The sequence below is a fragment of the Fusarium keratoplasticum genome, chromosome 10 (assembly GCF_025433545.1).
Source record: "Fusarium keratoplasticum isolate Fu6.1 chromosome 10, whole genome shotgun sequence".
NCBI lineage: Eukaryota > Fungi > Ascomycota > Sordariomycetes > Hypocreales > Nectriaceae > Fusarium > Fusarium keratoplasticum.
The window spans coordinates 1,551,176-1,570,065 of NC_070538.1; the positions used below are offsets into that span (position 1 = coordinate 1,551,176).

Below are 18,890 nucleotides of genomic sequence, written 5' to 3' on the forward strand. Positions count from 1 at the left end.
CTCTACAGCTTGGCCTTGGGCCTCTGGGCTGGCACGGCCAGGGGGTCATAGACTGTCGTCGACAGGTTATCGGAGGGGATGGAGGAGTGCTGGAACAGACTCCGCGTGTCGAGGAGGCCGGGGTGAAGCTCGTCGATGCGGTTGCAGCCGATGAGACGCATGTTCATCTCCAGCTCATCCTTGAGCAGCTGCATGGCGCGATCGACACCAGGCTCTCCGTAGGCGCTCATGGCGTAGAGGAAGGGTCGGCCGATACCGACACCGCGAGCGCCCAAGCACAGCGCCTTGAGAATATCTGTTCCGCGCCGCACTCCACCGTCGATGTACACCTCGATCTTAGAGTCAAGGCCCCTCTCCCGCAGGACGGGCATCGTCTCGGCAAGGATCTCAACGGCGGAACGGGCAAACTCGAGCTGACGACCGCCATGGTTGGACAGGACAACACCCTGGCAGCCGTACTCGACGGCCTTGAGCACATCCTCAACACGCTGGACGCCCTTGATGACGATGGGCATGGACGTGATGCTCTGGAACCAGGGGATGTCCTTCCAGCTCAGGGCAGGGTCGATAAAAGTCGAGATAGCACGGGCGGCACCCTGGCTGTTATCCGTATCCTGACCCTCCTGGACGTGCGAGCCCGGGTCGGTGAACTTGGAGCGCATGTCCTTTTCACGACGTCCCAGCTGCGGCGCATCAACCGTGATGAACAAGCCCTTGCAGCCACGCTTCTCAGCATGCTGCACAATCTTGCGCGTAATATCGCGGTCCTTGTTAACATAGAGCTGCAGCCACTGCACCTGATCGCCAGAGGCAGCGTCGATGATCTCGTCAAACGAGCATGAGGCGAGAGTCGGGATCATCTGGATGATGTTGTGCTTGCCCGATGAGCGGGTCAGCACCACCTCGCCCTCGGGGTGGCCCAGCTTGCCGAGGGCAGTGGCGGTCACGTAGACGGGGATGTCGGTCTTGTCACCGAGCATGGTGGTGGTGATGTCGACGTTCTCCACGTCGACGAGAATCTGGGGGCGGAACCAGATGCGGTGAAAGGCGCTGTGGTTCTCACGCATAGTCTAGACAAGTTAGCAACTCCAGAGAGCAGGTAAGAACAAGACAAGGCGTACAATCTCGTCATCGGCGGCACTCGAGTAGTATCCCCAAGCCGTCTTCTTCATGACCCTCCTCGCCACGGCCTCAAAGTCGTGCAGGTTGTAGCACTGCGACAGCAGCGGTTTCTGCTCGACGCGCTCTAGGCGCGCGGCCTCGTCGGGGTCCTCCTCCTTTTCCTCCTGCTGGACGGTGCCCATGTCGACGGGGCCGAGGTGCTTGGAGGCGTCGAGGTACTTGTCGAGGGTGTCGGGAGGGTGGATGGGCTCGTACTCTTCGGTGGCATCTTTGCCCTGCGCATGTTAGAGAAGTGTACTGTAAAGATTGAAGCGCAAAAGACGTACAGCGTATTTTAGGATAATCTTTTTACCTCCAGGGTGTTCTATAGCTCTGTTAGTCCATCTCGTCTCCCAGAGTCTTCCCCTTGTTGACCGTACCTGGCAGAAACTCTGTCACATCATACGCTTTGCCCTATCGCCCCAGTAAGTAAATCAGTCGAGCGAGCGCAAGCACGCAACCGCAGCTACTAACGTGAACAATGACCCAGCACGAGTCGGCATTGTTGTGCTCGGCAACTTCAGCGCCCTTTAACACCATGATGAAGAATGATTTTGTGTGTGTAGAGAGGTACGAGTCTGGTCGCGATGCACAAAAAAAAGGCAGTGGCAGGACTAGAAAGGTGCTGCCTTTGGCCCGAGGTTGAATGACGAAATGCTCGGCTCTGGTGGTCCAAGGGTTGGCCGGTGCTGTTCAATTGCTGAGGTATCCAAACACACGACACAGCTCACAGTAACGATAACAAAAAAGAAGAAGAGGAAAGAAAGAGAAGCAGAAGCAGCAGAAGAAGAAGAAGACCCAAAAAGGGACAAGATAGCCGCGCTGCCTCCGGACCCGGACCTTGACTCTAGCGGAACCGACTCGGGAGAGCAAGCAGCAACAAACGGCGGAAAGAGATGGCCCGCTCTTGCGGGGGAGGAGCCCCACTCCAAGACCCCAAAACAGCCACTAGAACCACCTGGATTAGCACCTCTAGCGGTGTTCCTTCAGTGGGCTCGCCGCTAGAGCTTAGCGTTGGGGGTCGCAGCTCGGCCGTCGGGGCAATGACGTGCGGGGTGCAGCCGTCGAGCTACTCCATAAAAGGGTCTTGAACCGCATCCCGACCTCCTCTCGGTATAAAGACACGCGAAGGCGACTGCAAAAGCCACCGAGGCTACTTATTAGTTATGCTATGCTCTGCTTTGCTCTGCACTGCACTGCACGGCTCGATATTGCATGGCATTGCATAGCATGTAGGGCAAACGTGGGTTCCGATTTGTCTACATGTATTGCTCAAAGTCAACTCCTGCCGCCCACTGCAGTGCTAAATCGCCACAACTTTTCCCCTCCTCCCTCCCATCCATCTCTTTGGCCGTATCCCCGGTAACGATATATACTTGTCCCAGTCAGCCCCTGAACATCCACTTTCAGTGCCTCTCAAGTGACCGAGTACTCATGCAACCGCCGAGTGATCCAATCCTCATGTCCCTTTGCTTCCATCATCCATTCATTCATTACTTCCATGCGTTCAAGCCCGCCCATGGATCATGAGGCTGCTGTTGCGCTGCTGACTGGGGCGCCGCGCTAGTAGGATGCGCGCTGTTTGGAAACTCTTGGCTTCCATAATGGAACGTCTGCTGGGGTCCCAACGGAGGCGGACCTGGGGGAGGAGGTGGCGGCACGAATCCTGGAGGCACGTATCCTCCCTGCGTCTGTTGAGGTGCCGCCGATGCTCCGTATCCGCCGAATGATTGATGCGCCTGGTGTCCAAACGTTGTCTGGTTGGGAGGTGGTGACGCCGCACCTCGATAACCACCCATCGCAAACGACGTCTGGTTCGGTGGCGGAGATGTCGCGTACTGGCTTGGGTTGTACGTGGGCTGCACAAACGTATTGATGGGAGCTGGTCCAAACGACTGCGTTGTGGGTGCACCGCTGAAGTTCTGGTATCCTTGCTGCCCTGGCATTGTTTGCTGGTTTGGCGGCGGCGAGCTGGGCACCTGATACTGTCCTGTGAAGCTCGACTGCGTGTATCGAGGACCCTGTCCCTGTTGGAATACGGGCGCTGGTGTAGGTCGGTTCGTGGCTTGAGGTTGAGGTGATGCCGACTTGCTCGGGTCCATCGACATTCGGTCCATGAGCTCTCGAAGCCTCTCCCGCTCCATCTCGGCATGCGAGTTCTTGCTCGTCGACCGATCCTGTTCGATCTGGTTGAGGAGTTGTGCGCCCTCCGATCTCCGGTTGTTGACAAACGTTTCGACGTTCTTTTCCAGGCTCTCCACCGTCTCACGCATCTCCGAGTACCAGTTCTTGGCGCTCTGCAGTCCTGCAACCAGGTCCAGGAACTCCTGGTATGCCCGCTTATACCGGTTGATGACCGACGATCGCTGTCGCTGAATTGTCTCGTACTTGTTCTGCTCCGACTGTACCCGCTTGTCCTGCAGAAGCTTGTTGAAGGTGCTTGTAAGCTCCTTCATCAAGGCCGACTGCTTGTGGTTTGCTTGTATCAGTCGGTTCTGGTGAGGTCTGAACTTTTCCAATTCCTGTTCAAACAGTTGCGTCTCGTAGTTTGCTATCGACTTCTTGTTGAGGATGAGAATTTGGGAGATGTCGTCGTTGTGAGCCTCGTCAAGGTCAGCTACAGTATCGAGCTGATTGTCAGTAATGCACTCACCTTGTCCTTCAAGTCCTTCAGCACCTGGTTTCGCTCCCGCTTGATAAGATTGAGCTTCTTCAAGATATCCTCGACCTTGTTGATCTGATCCATCACGCTGGGTCCCTCATCGAAATCGTCATCCAACAGGTTGGGCTCACCGCCAGCCGGGCTAGTTGCGTTGCTTGACCGCGCCCGTGCCTCTGCAACAGCTTGCTGGAATAGTCGGTCAACCTCACCCGTCTGGGCAGCCCGCCTCATCTCATCAAAGTCCATCTCGTTTTGCCGCAGCTTGCCTGCCAATTGGTTGTCGCTTCTCATGGCTTCGTCGAGGGCTTCGCGATAGTTGCGGATGTCGCTTCGGAGTGTTGTCGTCAACCTCGAACTAGGCTGCTGTGTCCACTCGGTCTCATATTTGGACCGCATCTTCTCGCACACACCCTCCTCCATATCCAGCTGCTTAGTACTCTTTTCCAGAATCGAGATGATAGACTCCTTCTCCGTCTTGAGGGACCCAAAAATAGCCACCGGGTTCTCATGGTCTGAAACATCTTCGCACCATTGCCGGAAATCTTCGTCGGGCAAAATGTCTTGATCGAAGCCGCCCTTCAGCACCTGCAATGCGCCAGGGAGCCTTAGATAATCCAGACTGGCAGCCATCTCGCCGTTGGCTGTATCCACTCGTTCCGTCTCGGCTCTCACCAACTTCGCCTTCTCCTCATCATACAGACTCGCAGATTCCGTCACGGCAAATGGGACGATCTTTGAGAAGAGATCGGGGCCGGTGATGTGCTGGATGTCTTGGCCAGCATACAATTCGCTAACGGGGATGGGCTTGGCAGCTGGCAGCTTGGCAACGGCTTCGAGGCTCGCTTCAGCGGGTACTTCTTGGTGATAGATATAGTCGTTGTCTCTCAAAAGGCTCTGCAACTGGTTCTGTACGGTTGAGTGGTGTCGCTTGGTTACTTCTTGAAGCACACCGCCGCACTCAGCACTAAGGTTAGAACTCAAGGGCGTAGAGCTGGGGAAGTTCCTTGCAACTCTTTCAGCCTCTTTTGCTTGAGACTCGGCAACCTGCAATCGTCCGACAGCGACACCATGCTGGCCGGCCTCATCGTCTGCCATGGCTTGATAATATTGCGCCATGGAGTTCAAGAGGTTAGTTTTGACCTATGCTTGTCAGCTTAGTCAAACTAATATCATTCTCATGCCTTACCTGAACCACCAACAACCACACTTTTTCGAAAATAGCCTTGTTCACATTTTCTTGTACTCCCTCAAGAGCCTGGCCATACAAATATCCAGCCTGGGCAGAAAGTTTGGCGAGCAAACCAATCTTTTTCTTGTCTGCGATCTGCTTCTCGAGAAAAATCTCCTGTGCTTGGGCAAGCATAATGTGAATAAGGGTCTTGACAGTTTCTCTGCTAAGGTCGGACGAAGGCGCGTGCAGGAAGTTCTCATTGATGTAAGTGAACATGCCGGCGGAGGCCTGAAAGTTACGGTAGGCCATTTTGAGGCCGGACTCCTCGGCTCGGTCTTGCATGGCGGCATGGCAGGAGAGAATAGCGGAGATGTTGAAAATGATGGATGCTTTCTCAAAAGCAAGAGAGTATTGCGCTGTGGACTTGTGGGTAAAGGCGTCAAACCTGGTCACGACCATGTTAGTATTGGAATGCATAGGCCAGAAATGTCGTCGAAAAAAGCGCACCATGTAAAAGAGATCTTAATATGTTGTTCGTCGACGGGAAATCGCAGGTCCAGAAGTTCAAGCTGGCCGTAGTAACGGTACAGCATATCTCTCCCAGACGTGCTGTCGTTGCCAGCGCCTCGAACGTCTTGTCTCAACCGATTAAGTGTGGCACATTCCTCCGCGTAGCGCTCTGGGTCGTCGCCATATGTGTCGCGGATATAGCCTTTGAGGGGCGCAATCCAGTCAATCTCGTTGGTGGCCTTGAGAGGCACCGAGATCATTGGAGACTGCGACATGACGGTCGACAGCTGGAGCGCAACCGAATAGACGAAAAGGAAGCTTGTTAAGGGCGAATTGAAAGCCCGACGAGTTGTGGCCGGGGAGCCAAGGGCATGCGGGTTCGCGGGGAGGAATCGGGAGGAGGTCGCGGGCGAGAGGTCGGGCGGATGCAGGTGATGGTTGCAGCTGAGCTAAGACTGAGCGACCCGAAAGGACGGACGGGGGAATGACGAGATCGGGCCTCCCGGGAAGCAGGGTCTATAGACGGCTGGTCGCGGAGAATGCGACCCGATCTAGGTATCTCTCGTAGCAGTAGCGGGAACGAGTCGGCGGGTCGTTGGACGATGGATGATTTGGGGGCGGTAGCGGGGGACAGGCCGTGATGGGACGGGAGCTGAGCTTGAAAACGAGGTGCAGCTGCGCCGTAAACAGGGGGCGTCAGGCGAGGCACCGAAGTTTGTGGCCTAGGATGAGGTACCGCAAGTCGAACACTGGCGGTCTCGAAGGAGGTTGTGAGGGTTGGAGGGGGAGGGAGAGAGGAATCGATCAAGGTCCGAATCGAGGTCGAGGGTCGAGGTTGACTTGATGGGGAGCGGGGTCTGAACTGGACGGGAAAGTGACGAGGCCTGGCCCAGGCCCAGTTGGCGCACGGCGGTGACGAAATAGTTTTTGGAAAGGGTAGGGGTAGGGCCCCAGACGCTGGACCTTGGCTGGAGAATGTCACCGGGGTTGGAGAGGAGGAAGAGGGAAACGAAAACGCCGCATCGGACGAGAACGAGAGGGCAAGAGTCCAAGTTCTTGGGACACGGCGTGTCCAAGGGAAAGGATGGGAAGCTCTTGGTTGGGTTGCCACGAGCTGGAGGCCAGCTGGAGCTTGACTCTGCTGGTTGGCGGGCTGCACTGCAACCTTCAGTGGAGGGTGCCCTGAAGAGTGAACCTGGAAGTGGTGAGGCTTGGAAGCGCCAGAATTAGCAGTCCAGTCAAGATACGGTAACCGCCCATTGCCCAGCCAATATCTAAGCTTAAAGATGCACCGCACCGCCCTCTTCCACAGTCCCTCAGAGATTCCCACTAATTGGGCCCTTTTGCATGTCACCAAGGCCTCTCCGCATGTATGTCCCTCGGTCAGGGTCAATGGATCCCAACCACCATGCCCTCTCCAACCCATGGCCCGGACATCTAAATCTCCACCCGGCTCCCCAGGGCAGGAGCTTTTAGTGCCTAATCACACTAACAACCGCCTGACGGTCTGTCCTAGGCCCAGGTCCTGCAGCCAGTAACGTCGCTGAAGTGCCCTATGAGCCACCTCATGTCCCGTGCCTCGTGGCTGGACCTTTCCCGCCTTGTCCAAGCCTCTCCTTCTTAACCGCCCGCCAACTTCCTCTTCCTTCTTCATCACCGCTCATCATCCGACGATGGATGCCATTCACACTGCCACAACTTGAGCTAACCACGCCGTCTCGTTTCTTTTGTTTCAAATTTTATGGCATACAACGCATTGGCTACGCGGAGAGTGCGCAACGCTGATGCCTGTCGAGAAACCGGGCGACGTGGTGCCGCGTCACTTGAACCTCGTATCTCTAGGCATCACAATTCTTGATGAAAGCCATGGCCTCTTCACCGTCGTCTCAGTGAATCATCACTATGGATTCTGCGTCCTTTCACCCCAAAAAGCCTCACCAAGCCCATATTTACCGACCTGATCAGCAACTGCAGGGAGATCCCTTGACCGGCCGACCCCATCAATGACATTCGCCTAAGGTGCGCCTCCGAAAGAGACCCGTCACTTTTCCAGACGCCAAGCTAAACAGCTTGCCGAGAATCACATCTTGCAATCCGGACGGAGTAGGTATAAACATGTCGAGTTTTCTATCCATGTGCCCCAGAAAGAAGGCCTCAGCCGCCTTAAGCGCCCTGGTCACACCAACTCGAGAGCGCATATTGAATCAATATGAACAGTTCATCATGACTGTAGCCTCGACACTCTGCAGTTGACAATACAGGTTGCTCTCGGCGGTTGCCCGGTCCCCTCTAGCAAAATACGCTACCATGTCCCACCAAGACAACACCGCCATCTCGCATTATCACGGCACAGCCCCGGCAGGCCACTTGACCTCCAAGTTTCAACAATCACGACCCGTCCTCGATTGTCTTGCTCTCGACATCGTTCACCCTCGTCTGATGACTCGGAGCTAATGCAAGTGACACTGGCCTCATCCCAGCCACGAACACAATCCCACGTGTTATTGGCCCGTTCCATGACCACCAACACGGGGTCCCGCCCCAATCCGCAACAGCGAGCGGCCCGCTGCTGCAGGGGTCTTACTCCCTCTCAAAGGGTCGCCGCGACCTATTATGCGGCCGCATCTCTGATCTCTTGCGTAAGTGGTGCCTGCGGAACGTGCGCCATGGGGGCCGAGATGCGGCCATGATATAAGACATCCGACGAACCTCGATATCGCACCGGACCCTCTTGTTTAAGTGTGATGTGACGACAACAGGAGATGCTCGGCACGTATCACGATACCAGGGCATAATACGCGGGCTCTACCCATGCGAGCTGGCTATCGTCATAGACGGCAGATGGGTTTCCCTGCGGGAATCGACTGACAGAGTTGCATCAGCCCATACCCCAGCCAGCCACGGCTCGCTTGTCACACCGCAAACTGTCAAACACCGACCGCTTCTAGTGATGTGATTCAAGATTGGCGACGGGGTTATGCCCATCCCGTCGCCTTCGCCGAGCTGGGTTGCTTCAGGGTGCCTCTTCCCAGTTTAAACCCGTCCAGCATTCAATATCCACGTGTTGCGATCCAAGGTCAGCTTGCTACGTATGGCCTTATAATGACTCGAATATCAACTGTCGTTGCATGACCCAGGGTCCTTCTATCTCGTCGAGTGTCTCGGAGTAGTTGTCCTGGTTTGATTCGTTGCTGGGAGCCGGGAAGCAGTGGGGTCATGTTGCCTGGTACATGAACTGACGACATGCTGCTCCACGGGACGTCATTCAGCCCAGAACTTGCGGTGTTGTATGCACCTATTCTTATCAGGCTTAACCAAGAGGGTTGGCCCTGTCTAAATGGGTTGCGGGTGCTCCTGCGGATAGATGGAGCATGGTGAATATAGCAGAACCGATGCTCTTGGCATAGATACGGTGTGCTTTTCAGCTTTCAATTGATGGGAAGTTTAGCAAGGATATCCTTCTAACTAGCCTCTATTCAGAGACTATTTCTGGCTTACAGCACGGCTGGAGCAAGACATGACACATGAATTCTACGTTTGCCTTGTTTCTATAGATAATTATTCCACTCAGTTTATAGTTACCGGAATGTTCGATCTGACTCGAAGGACTGCTAGCATCCGTTTACGGTTCAAACTACAAGCTGCCCGTACATTTCGACTGTAGGTTAACGAAACGCTCTGTTGTGGCCCGGCAGTGGGGCCGATAGACCGGGACTTCGAACGGAGACAGGCCAGGAAACTACTTACTAAAACTCTACCTATGTCGAAATTCACTCACACTCCTGCAAATCATATCAACGATCTCTTAGAGGGCAGGGCCGAGGGTTTGATGACTTGTTCACATCTCGGCTGGACAGACTCGGCAGGATTCTGAACCGCCAATTGCAGCCCGGCTCTCAACAATTCGGCATCCGGTATGGTGTAGTGGCTAACATTTCGCGCTCTCATCAACTCAGTTGAGAGATCCTTAACCGCGGAGCCCAGGGTTCGATTCCCTGTACCGGAGATACGATTTCTTTTTGCTCGTGGTGTCTCCGTTCAGCGTTATTACGGCGCTTTCTCTCCATGACGGATTGACTGTCTGTCGTCTGTCTATGTATGATCTTGTGTTTTATTCCATGCAGTTAGTTCTATGCTCTATAGGACCTTTTTATTTTAATCCAAATGAGTCTTTTACAATGCCGACCGGCTATGGGATATATACATAGCGAGTGGCAGCTGCATATTTTAACCTAACTCCGTTCCTACTCACCAATAGTGAGTTGTGTTTTATCCTAGTTTTTTGTCAAAGACACCCCTAAACTTGCAGGTAATATTAAAGTTGTCTTGACATGAAAGAAGAAGCAGCCCATTAAGCTGAACTCGACCCGGCTGTGTAGACCATGATCAATCACTGGTGTGTATCCCAGCTTGTGCTAATTGTGAACCCGTAGAAGAGCCTCGTTGCTGGTAAGCTATTTAAAATGATTATTCGAACAGGTTTAGGCTTGAACCCGCGATACGGAACAAAATTTCCAAGAGTTGCCAATCTCTAACTGGAGTCTCCCACGCATGAATGACCTACCCTAGAGACAAACAGCTAGACCAGCGTTTATTCGCAGGTGAGATTCTCTTCCTCACAGATTCATGTTTGAGACTCGAGTATCTGCAGTTCCCTAGGGACCTAGATGTTGCCTCTATGAGTAAGTTTGATATATAGTGGTTGAGTTGTTGTGGCTTGTAGATATGGTAGTGACCCCTTGCTGTGCAAGCAGTTTAGTATATTGCAATATCCGTTGTCGTTCGTTTCCCACCGAGTAAAGTTCTCACTCACTCGATAGCACTGAAAAATAAGGTAGCGGGCCGTGGCATGAAATGACGAGAGAAGAGGAGTATGATGAAGTCATCGGATGTAGCAAGAGGGGCTCACAGCCCACACCCATTGTTGGCGAAACTTCACTTCAACAACACTTGGCACTACAACCTTGAAGGAAACTAGGGAGACCCTGAGACCAAATACGCACAATGCCACAAGAAATCGCAATCCGCCGTTTCGCGAAAGCGATGCACGTCGTCTACGGCAACTATGACAAACTGTCCGACGCCGACGCCGAAAGGTGGGTCCCGCCCGATGATCCCGGAGCCGGAGGCCACCGCGGCCGGTACCTCTGGACGGACGCTTTCGGCGTCGTGAATTTGATTACTCTTTTTGAAGCAACGACTACACAAAAGTACTTGATCTTGGCGAGGCGGCTCGTTCATACTGTTCATGATGTGCTCGGCCGCACGAGAGATGGGTCAGCGAGACTTCCTGGTGCGACGGATGAAGAGCCGCTGAAGGGTGGGTTGAGAATAGGCAAGATGGATGCGTCGGGGAGTGACGGAGATGGTCAGTATCATCATTATCTGACCCTCTGGATGTTTTCCTTGAACCGTCTTTCATGGGCGACCGGAGATCCCTCCTTCAACGATTTGGCGATTCAGCTTGCAAGATCGATCCATCCTCACTTTGTCTTTCGGTCATCGAACAGATTGAAGATGGTCTGGAAGATATCCATGGACATGCAAAAGGTTCTGGTACCATCTGAAGGCCACCTGGACGCCGCGACGGGCTACGCCATCTACCGAATGATTCAGGAGGCGGCAGTGAGACAAGGTCGAAAAGATCAACTCCTCAAACAAGAGATCAGCGACTACGAGCAGATAATGAGCCGAAAGGGCTCCGTGAATCCAAGTGGCGATCCACTGGACTTGGGAATGGGACTGTGGATCGCACACTTCTACCAGAACGAAGAGTGGGCAGACACCTTCACCGAGGAGGCGCTGGAACTTGCCGACCAGATCTTTGACGGCGACTCTGCGGATATGAGCGGCAGTGCTTCCCACAGATTGGCGTTTAGGGAGTTTGGCGCTTGCTTGGGAGTTCAGTGTGTTGGGGCAGATGAGTCTCTGAAGGCCCAGATTGACCAGTTGATGGGATTTTGGGAGAAGCATCTGGAGCAGCATGACAGGGATGGCTTGAGGCCGATTTCTCAAGTCATGTATGCGGCGGCTCTGATCCCAGGAGGTAAGTCTCTCTGCCTATGTTGAACGGAAGATTGTTGACTTATGGTCTATAGCATTCCGGAGAGGCTTCATTGTTGGCAACGAGCCATGAGTTTGCGCAAGGGACGAGGGTGTGTTTGAGCATTTGGGTGTTCATGCTTTTTGGCCTAGGCTGGGCAATTTATGAGCTTAATGACATCGGGATGGGGCTGGGAGAGCTGAATAATGAGGTGAATGAATGTAATGATATTGTTCTTTGCTGGCCACACTGGGCAGAATGACAGCACATATTAATCTTCGTTGGCTTTCCAGTCATGACGGCCGAGAGATGGGTTGTTAGAACATTTACGTAGACATTTTGAACGACTTTATGAATAGTGTTTGACTTTGTATTCACGATTTAAGCATAATCTAAGGGTGTAGTATCAATTGCCTGGAAACAGGGCTATTGTCACTTTTCCGCATTATGCTCCACTGCAGTCAACATCGGTAGCCAAGTTTCAAGAGATTTTTAACATGTATAAAGTTCTTATCGAGGTATAAGTATACATCAGCAAGCACAGCCCGCCGTCATGCTCCGTCTAGAGAGGTATTCCATCCAGGTTTGGTATCTAAAAGGGGAGTAACGAGACATTCTCGCAGACTCGTACAAAGAAGAAAAAAGAAGAGCAAAACTCCACGCAACTGCTATAACCAACCATCCACAAAACCAGACTGTTCCAATAAAAGAAAATCAAGTGCAGGCCGTGTGCGTCATTCATAATTCCCACGCTCGTATGGTATCTTTGAATCCTCCACCCTTATTGCTATTACCACCCTTTTCCCTAGCCTTCTATGCGTTTCCAAGTCAGGTCAACTGACAGTCTTGCTTAGTCCTGGAAGAACTTGACAATCTGCTGCAGGTCGCGCAGACCGACACCGTGCTTGGGGTAGCAGATATAGACCTCCTCGCCGAGAGCGCCAAACTTGGATCGGAAGCTAGCCTTGCGACGGAGGCCCAGGCTGTCGACGATGGATCGGTAGGTAGCGGCGAGGAAGCGGGCACGGAGACCGCCGACATGCTCGCCAGGTGTGAGTCTCTCAGAGACACCAGCACCGAAGGTGACTTGGCCAGTGACGCTGGACAGAGCGTGGCCGATGAGAACCTCAATGGCACCGTTGACAGCGCCGGGGAAGTCCAGAGCCCACTTGACTTGCCAGCCGTGGCGGGGAGCAAGCTTGGCCAGAACCACAAGGGAGAGGACCTTGCCGTCCTTCTCAGCAGCAAAGTATCGTCGGTGCTCCATGTCAACCCAGGGGCGCACCTCGGTCAAGTGAACCTGCTTGCCCTTGCGGGAAGCCTTCCACTCCTCAATAGCAGGGTTGGCGCGCTTCATAAAGTCTTCGTCGGCCTTGACCTCATGAATCTTGACACCCTCACGCTCAACACGGCGTGCCTTGGCGGCAAGACCAGTGATCTGCGAGGGGTTGTGCTTATCAGCATCGACGCGCTGTTCCTCAGTGCAGGACAAGCTCCGCCAGCGGAGCTCGGAGGCGAGGATCTTCTGGACTTCATAGGAGACGAGCATCCAGACAGGGGTCAGGCGCAGGTCAACGGTGACGTGCTTGACAAAGGCACGGATGACTTCCTGGTACTGGCTGCGGTCGCAAAGGGGATCACCAGTAATCATGGCAAACTTGTCCTGGGGAACCCAACCAACAGCAGCGCCAGTCTCGTGTCGCCAGATCTTGAAGCGATCATCGAGCCAGGATGTGTTGGAAGCGTCACCGTAGTTGGCAATAAGCTTCTCCAAGGCGGGAGGAGAGTCGGCGTGGTGAGGCTTAGTGGTATCAGCCTCAGGGTGAGGCAGACCAGGAGCCTTGGTTGGGAGAGACTTGGGGTCACGGTGGAAGAGAGAGGCGTATCGCACATCGCCAAGCTCGAGCATCCAGGCGACAATACGCTCGAGACCAAGACCGGCACCGGCGTGGGGAGGAGCTCCAAGCTCAAACGCCGTCAGATAGTCTTCCATACCATCCTCAGACATGCCAGTGGCAGCCATGTTGGCTCGGAGCTCTTCGACATTGTGAATACGCTGGCCACCAGAGCAAATCTCCTGGCCTCGGATGAAGATATCGAAGGATCGAGTCCACTTGGGGTTTTCGGGGTCCTTCGCGGTATAGAAAGGACGAGCGTTGGCTGGGAACTTGTCAAGGACGTAGTAGTCGGTATTGTACTTTTCGCGGACGAGCTGACCGAGGCGGATCTCATTAGGAGTAGAGAGATCCTCTTCCTCGACGTCGCGGCCATCGTCGCGGAGCATCTGAAGACCCTCGCTGAAGGGGATAATAGGAGTCTCATCGAGCCACTTGAACTCTCCGCTGGGCCATCGCTTGCGAATGACCTCGAGCTCTCGGGAGGAGTAGACGGTCCTGAAGACCTCCTTCAGGAAGATATCGATAAACTGAATAACCTCATGGTAGTCGGTGTCGATGGCCATCTCGAGATCGAGGCCAGTGTACTCGGTAAGGTGACGGTGAGTGTTTGAGTTCTCGGCGCGGAAGACAGGGCCGACTTCAAAGACACGACCAAAATCGGCAGAGATGGACATTTGCTTGGCGAGCTGAGGGCTCTGAGCGAGGAAGGCTCGGCGGCCAAAGTAGTTGACGGGGAAGACAGCGGCGCCGCTCTCAGTGGCAGCAGGCTGAAGCTTGGGAGTGTGGATCTCGACAAAGCCGTGTTGCTCGAGGGTGTTTCGGAACACGCGCGAGACCATAGATCGCACGCGGAAGAGGGCCTGGTTAGAGGGATGTCGAAGATCGAGAATGCGCGAGGACATGCGGTTACGCAGGGTCTCGGGAGGCTTGTAGTTGTTAAAGGGGAGGTTCTGAGCAGGGTTGACAAGGTGAACAGAGCAGATGTCGACCTCGACTCCAGAGTGCGTCGCCGATCGGATGGGCGATGGGGGTTGCTTGAGGATACCCGACACTTGGACGAGCGACTCGGAGCTGATCTTGCGCACCCACTTGACGAAGTCGGCGTTATCTGCATCGCGGGCGAGGACGCCCTGGACAGAGTGCGTCTGGTCTCGGAGGAGGAGGAAGTCAAGCACCTTGGACAGCGGTCGCTGAGTCTCGATACGGGCTCGGAATGTGACCTCGGTGCCGATGGGGAGAGAGTCGAGCTGGGCGACGGTGTTGATCTCTCCCGGGTGCACCGGCCAGTCGGCGCTCATGCTGGTGCGGCCGCTGTCGAGAGACGTCCGGCTGCTGCTAACGGCGGCATCTCGATTGGTCGAACCATCCATGCTCGACCTGGCCGAGTCCCTGTTGTGGAGCTCGACGCCGCTGTCGCGCATGTTGTTACGGAGGATGCTGGCGGTGGTCGAGTGTCTGGGCGGTGACGTGACGGTGCTGGTGGTGCTACCGCTTTGGGAAGTCGCGACGGCGACGTTGGTGTTTTTATTCGCCATCCAGGGCACGGGGCTGTGGATCGACGTCGGTGATGATGTAAGGCTTGCCTCGGACAGAACCGAGTCTATGGTGGTCGAGTCGGAGGAGGAGATGGTGGAGGAGGTGGAAACAGAAGTGAATGCAGATGAAGTAGCAACTGCCAAGACTGGAGACGGGGGAGACGAGGACGAGGACGAGCCTTTAACAACTCGATGCTTGGGTCCCAGCGGGATGCCAAAGGCTGAGGCGACGGGAGCAAGGATGCCCGTCATAGCTCGGTCTGGTGCAGGTGGAGGGTGTACGTGCGCGTGTGGCACGGTGGGGTCTGCGAGGAAACGAGCCACACTTGGAAAAGCTGGGTTGTCAGTGCTACCAGAGAGTCGATGACGATCGGGTGGGCTGCTTTTGGTTGCTCTGGCTCCTCTTGGGGTTGGGTTAAACTGGCGCCGGTCGGGGGATCAGGGCCGGGGGGACGACAGGTTGATGTAGTCTGCTCGAAGGCGGCTATGATGTCTTGTTGTCTTGGAATTCTTCAAGGCGGAAAGGAGGATCAGGAATTAATACACGTGTACGGATACCGTGTGCCAAGGAAGCAAGGCAAGGCAGTGTGAATGGCTGGCAGTCAATGATGATGTTCTGTCATTCACTCTCCTGAGACGAGGCCCAGTGGCGTTTATATCATTCATCAATGCTTACCGGGCATCTCGGGGTCCGATGGGGATCCTGCTTAGAAGCCTGCTTTTCCCTAAAAAACTCTTTCAGCTTACACAGCTAGCCCGTGGATCTCGGCCTCGGACCCGGCCTGCAAAGGCCGTTCGACGGTGGAGGGTGCATGCAGAATGACTAGGTCGGCATCTCGTGGAGAAGAAAATTATGAGTGACGGTACCGAGATATCCCCTAGATTCTATGCGGTATTGTCAGCATGGGCCATTAGACTCGGGCCTAGCAGCCCTAGACCGCGCGGGAGACGGGTGTGCTGACAATTCAAATGGGGTCGGTAGTTGTGGCGTGCGGGCACAGCGAATACCACGATGCGTCATGGCTGTTATCTCCGGCACGACGCTACCGTAGACACGACCTTCACACTTGCTCTTACCATCCAAGTATCTCGAGGAAATCGTCGTGTATCGCGGAACTGGGCACCTGGTGGCTGAACCATCCCGCATCACCTGCAACCGCGTGACGGCAGTGGAACACGACTCAGGCCAGTCAGAGACAGGGAGATGGGAAACTCGGCACTGGGGTCTGCATTAGAGATGCTGCCATGTCTAGAGATTCATGCTGGCTCTTGGCTTGGACCAGAACGGGCAAGCCACCCAAGGGTGAGCTGCCGTTTGCCGTCTCGGCACGTTGCAGAGTACCCTCCAGTTGACACCCAAGTACCGTGTACAGTATGTCGAGAAGCCCACAGTTTCCCGCTCGGGGGGATGCGAAAATTCCGTGACCAGCGATGGAGGGTGGTTGTTCGCGCTTCTCATGCCGCACCCCGGACTTCCGGGGCCAGCATCGGCGCCGAGCGGGGGTCGTTGATTGGAAGAACGGTGGAGAAGCTCCGGCGCCCGCGGGAAATCGGCCAAGCCTCTGACACAGACCGGCAATCTCTTGGCGGCTACTGTAACAAAACGAGCCAGCAAAAAAGCATGTATTCTATTCTTGTCATGATTCCCGTGCAACAACATGGATGCAACCACCAAAACAGGATAGAGCACCAGGAACAATCAGGGGCGGGAGGGTTTGATTGCCAAAGTTGCTCGAGTTTTTTTCGTACATGTGACGTCAACAATCGAACTTGGGATCGGAAGCGTCGGGTCTTAGGAAGGCGCGACCCACATTAAGCCTCTTCTCACTTGTTCCTGTCGACTTTCCTTGAACGGCCCCCACTTTTCCCGTGCAGCCGCCAACCGACGTCATTGTCATTTGTCACTCCAAGGAACCTGAACCTTCCAGAGCCTGAGGGTCTCGTCTCATCTCGCATCTTCGACGCCATTCGCATCATATCGCTCGCAAACCGCTCGGTGGCCCCTCTAGAGATACAGGTGCAAGGGGGAAACCGGTTCTTATCGTTGAGTCTCGAGGGGCGGTACTGAGGTAGATATGGGCGCGCTCTGGCTCTGCTTACCATCCTCCTCGACAAGTCTCCAGACACCCATCATCAAACCATCATTCTTTTCATTCCTCCTGATCATCGGTAGCAGCCAATCCCCGGCTTGTTTCCCTGTCCTGTTAGAAGCTAGACCACGTGTTTGAACGCGGCAGTTTCCCTCCACCGCTCCCCGTTGGCGGTGCTTGCCTGTCTATCCTCGCCGTTGCAACCGGCCTCGTCTTGGCTGGCGGTTGGCTTGGTCGCTTGTGCTTCATCGTCTCTCCTTATTCCTATCTATCCTTACCAGACTACCCTGCGTGTTACTGCAGACCACTCCTGCATATATCACTCAGCCGAGTTCCGCGGGCTGCTGGGACCACACCTCTGCCCTTGAAATGGCGATGGAGACCGAGGCCACACCCTCCGAGTCACATCCAACTATACCGGAACCCCCGGACTATGTCAACCCTCTTGAATCCAGCTCACGCTGGTACCTGATTGCCCGTGCCCAGGCCATCCGTTCTGCCGCGAGCCTGGGCTTCAGCATCGCCAACCGCACCGATCCTCCTGCACCTTCGCCCACGCGGGACATTTGGCTCGATGCCACGCTCGCCAAGGCTTCGCCCAGCAGCACGGATCGGGCCAAGACAAAGATCAAGGCCGAAGTATGGATCCCGCCCCGTCCCGCCCTCGGCGCTCGGACAGCTGTCATCAACTTCCACGGCGGCGGATGGATTCTTGGGCAAGGCACTGATGATGCCCGATGGGCCGGCGCTGTCATGGCGAACCTAGACGCCGTTGTGTTTACTGTCAACTACCGACTGGCACCGTCATGTCCCTTCCCAACCCCGATGGAGGATTGTGTCGATGCTGTCCTCCAGATCAAACACCGCGCTGCAGAGTTTGGCATTGATCCTGATCGTATCATCCTCTCGGGCTTCTCCGCCGGCGCCACCAATGCTCTTGCGAGTTGGCTCATCCTCACGGATCCCGGCCGCTGGGGCTACAACTTTTCCATTGAGCCTCCCCGCATTGCGGGGTTGGCTGTCTTCTATCCTGTTCTTGACTGGACCATCTCACGTCCGGAGAAGCGGCTCACATGCTCACGGCCGGACCTCACACTGCCCAAGGGGCTTACAGATCTCATAGATGCATCTTTCATCTATCCAGCCATTCCCCGAGAGGATAGATCAGACCCACGCCTGTCTCCGGGTCTGATGCCTGATGAGCTCTTGGGAAAGCTTCCCCCGGTCCACATCGTCTTGTGCGAGTATGACATGCTCCTGGCTGAAGGTCTCAAATTCACCAATCGACTCAAGGCTGCCGAGAAACGGTTCACTATGCGTTTAGTTGCGGGCGAGCGACATGCCTGGGATTGTCCTCCGCCCATGTCACCTAAAGAGAGCGTCATCATCGAGTACCAAGAGGCTGTCGAAGCCATGGCCAGCTGGTTTGGGAAGAAGTGTGAGACCGACACAGAGTCGATGCGGTCTATGAAACTCAAGCGGCCGACGCTGAAACGGCCCAAGTATCTCTCATTCAAGTCCTGGTCTGGGAGGTAGTGGCCCCTGGCAGGCTACTGCTTGGGCGTCATCTTGATAATGGTTCTAGTTTGCCTTTTGATTCTGCTCTTGTTGGCGTTGGTATCTGGTTTGTCTGGTTTAAGTAGCGTGGCGCTTTTTCTCGCAAGAAACGGAGGTCTCAACAGAACAAAGGCAGGGGAGGAGGAGTCTCCATGATAGACGGACGGTGGCGCTCGATTTGCTTTGATTGCGTTTCAGTATATACTATACTCTGCGGGCGCGAGACTGATGGCACATACACTACACGATACAGAATAAAAACA

At 54.8% G+C, this 18,890-nt stretch overlaps 5 protein-coding genes across 5 annotated transcripts; 2 read left to right on the forward strand and 3 right to left on the reverse strand.

The window, feature by feature from the left end:
• Nucleotides 1–2: 2 nt before the first annotated feature.
• NCS57_01237200 (uncharacterized protein) lies at nucleotides 3–1,701 on the reverse strand (the record flags this gene model as incomplete). The annotated part of the gene is made up of 5 exons (XM_053062046.1): nucleotides 3–1,070; nucleotides 1,122–1,397; nucleotides 1,449–1,486; nucleotides 1,542–1,575; nucleotides 1,636–1,701. 5 exons carry the CDS (start codon nucleotides 1,699–1,701, stop codon nucleotides 3–5), a joined length of 1,482 nt encoding a protein of 493 aa, XP_052908574.1.
• A 953-nt stretch (nucleotides 1,702–2,654) lies between these two features.
• NCS57_01237300 (Vacuolar protein-sorting protein BRO1) lies at nucleotides 2,655–5,779 on the reverse strand (the record flags this gene model as incomplete). The annotated part of the gene is made up of 4 exons (XM_053062047.1): nucleotides 2,655–3,764; nucleotides 3,815–4,963; nucleotides 5,010–5,439; nucleotides 5,502–5,779. The coding sequence occupies 4 exons, from the start codon at nucleotides 5,777–5,779 to the stop codon at nucleotides 2,655–2,657; spliced, it is 2,967 nt and encodes a 988-aa protein (XP_052908575.1).
• Nucleotides 5,780–10,508: 4,729 nt separating this feature from the next.
• On the forward strand, nucleotides 10,509–11,640 carry NCS57_01237400 (uncharacterized protein; the record flags this gene model as incomplete). The annotated part of the gene is made up of 2 exons (XM_053062048.1): nucleotides 10,509–11,550; nucleotides 11,603–11,640. 2 exons carry the CDS (start codon nucleotides 10,509–10,511, stop codon nucleotides 11,638–11,640), a joined length of 1,080 nt encoding a protein of 359 aa, XP_052908576.1.
• A 757-nt stretch (nucleotides 11,641–12,397) lies between these two features.
• On the reverse strand, nucleotides 12,398–15,232 carry NCS57_01237500 (Aspartate--tRNA ligase; the record flags this gene model as incomplete). Its single annotated transcript, XM_053062049.1, has 1 exon — nucleotides 12,398–15,232. One exon carries the CDS (start codon nucleotides 15,230–15,232, stop codon nucleotides 12,398–12,400), a length of 2,835 nt encoding a protein of 944 aa, XP_052908577.1.
• Nucleotides 15,233–17,439: 2,207 nt separating this feature from the next.
• Nucleotides 17,440–18,606, forward strand: NCS57_01237600 (Abhydrolase-3 domain-containing protein; the record flags this gene model as incomplete). The annotated part of the gene is made up of 1 exon (XM_053062050.1): nucleotides 17,440–18,606. One exon carries the CDS (start codon nucleotides 17,440–17,442, stop codon nucleotides 18,604–18,606), a length of 1,167 nt encoding a protein of 388 aa, XP_052908578.1.
• Between the last annotated feature and the right edge of the window lie 284 nt (nucleotides 18,607–18,890).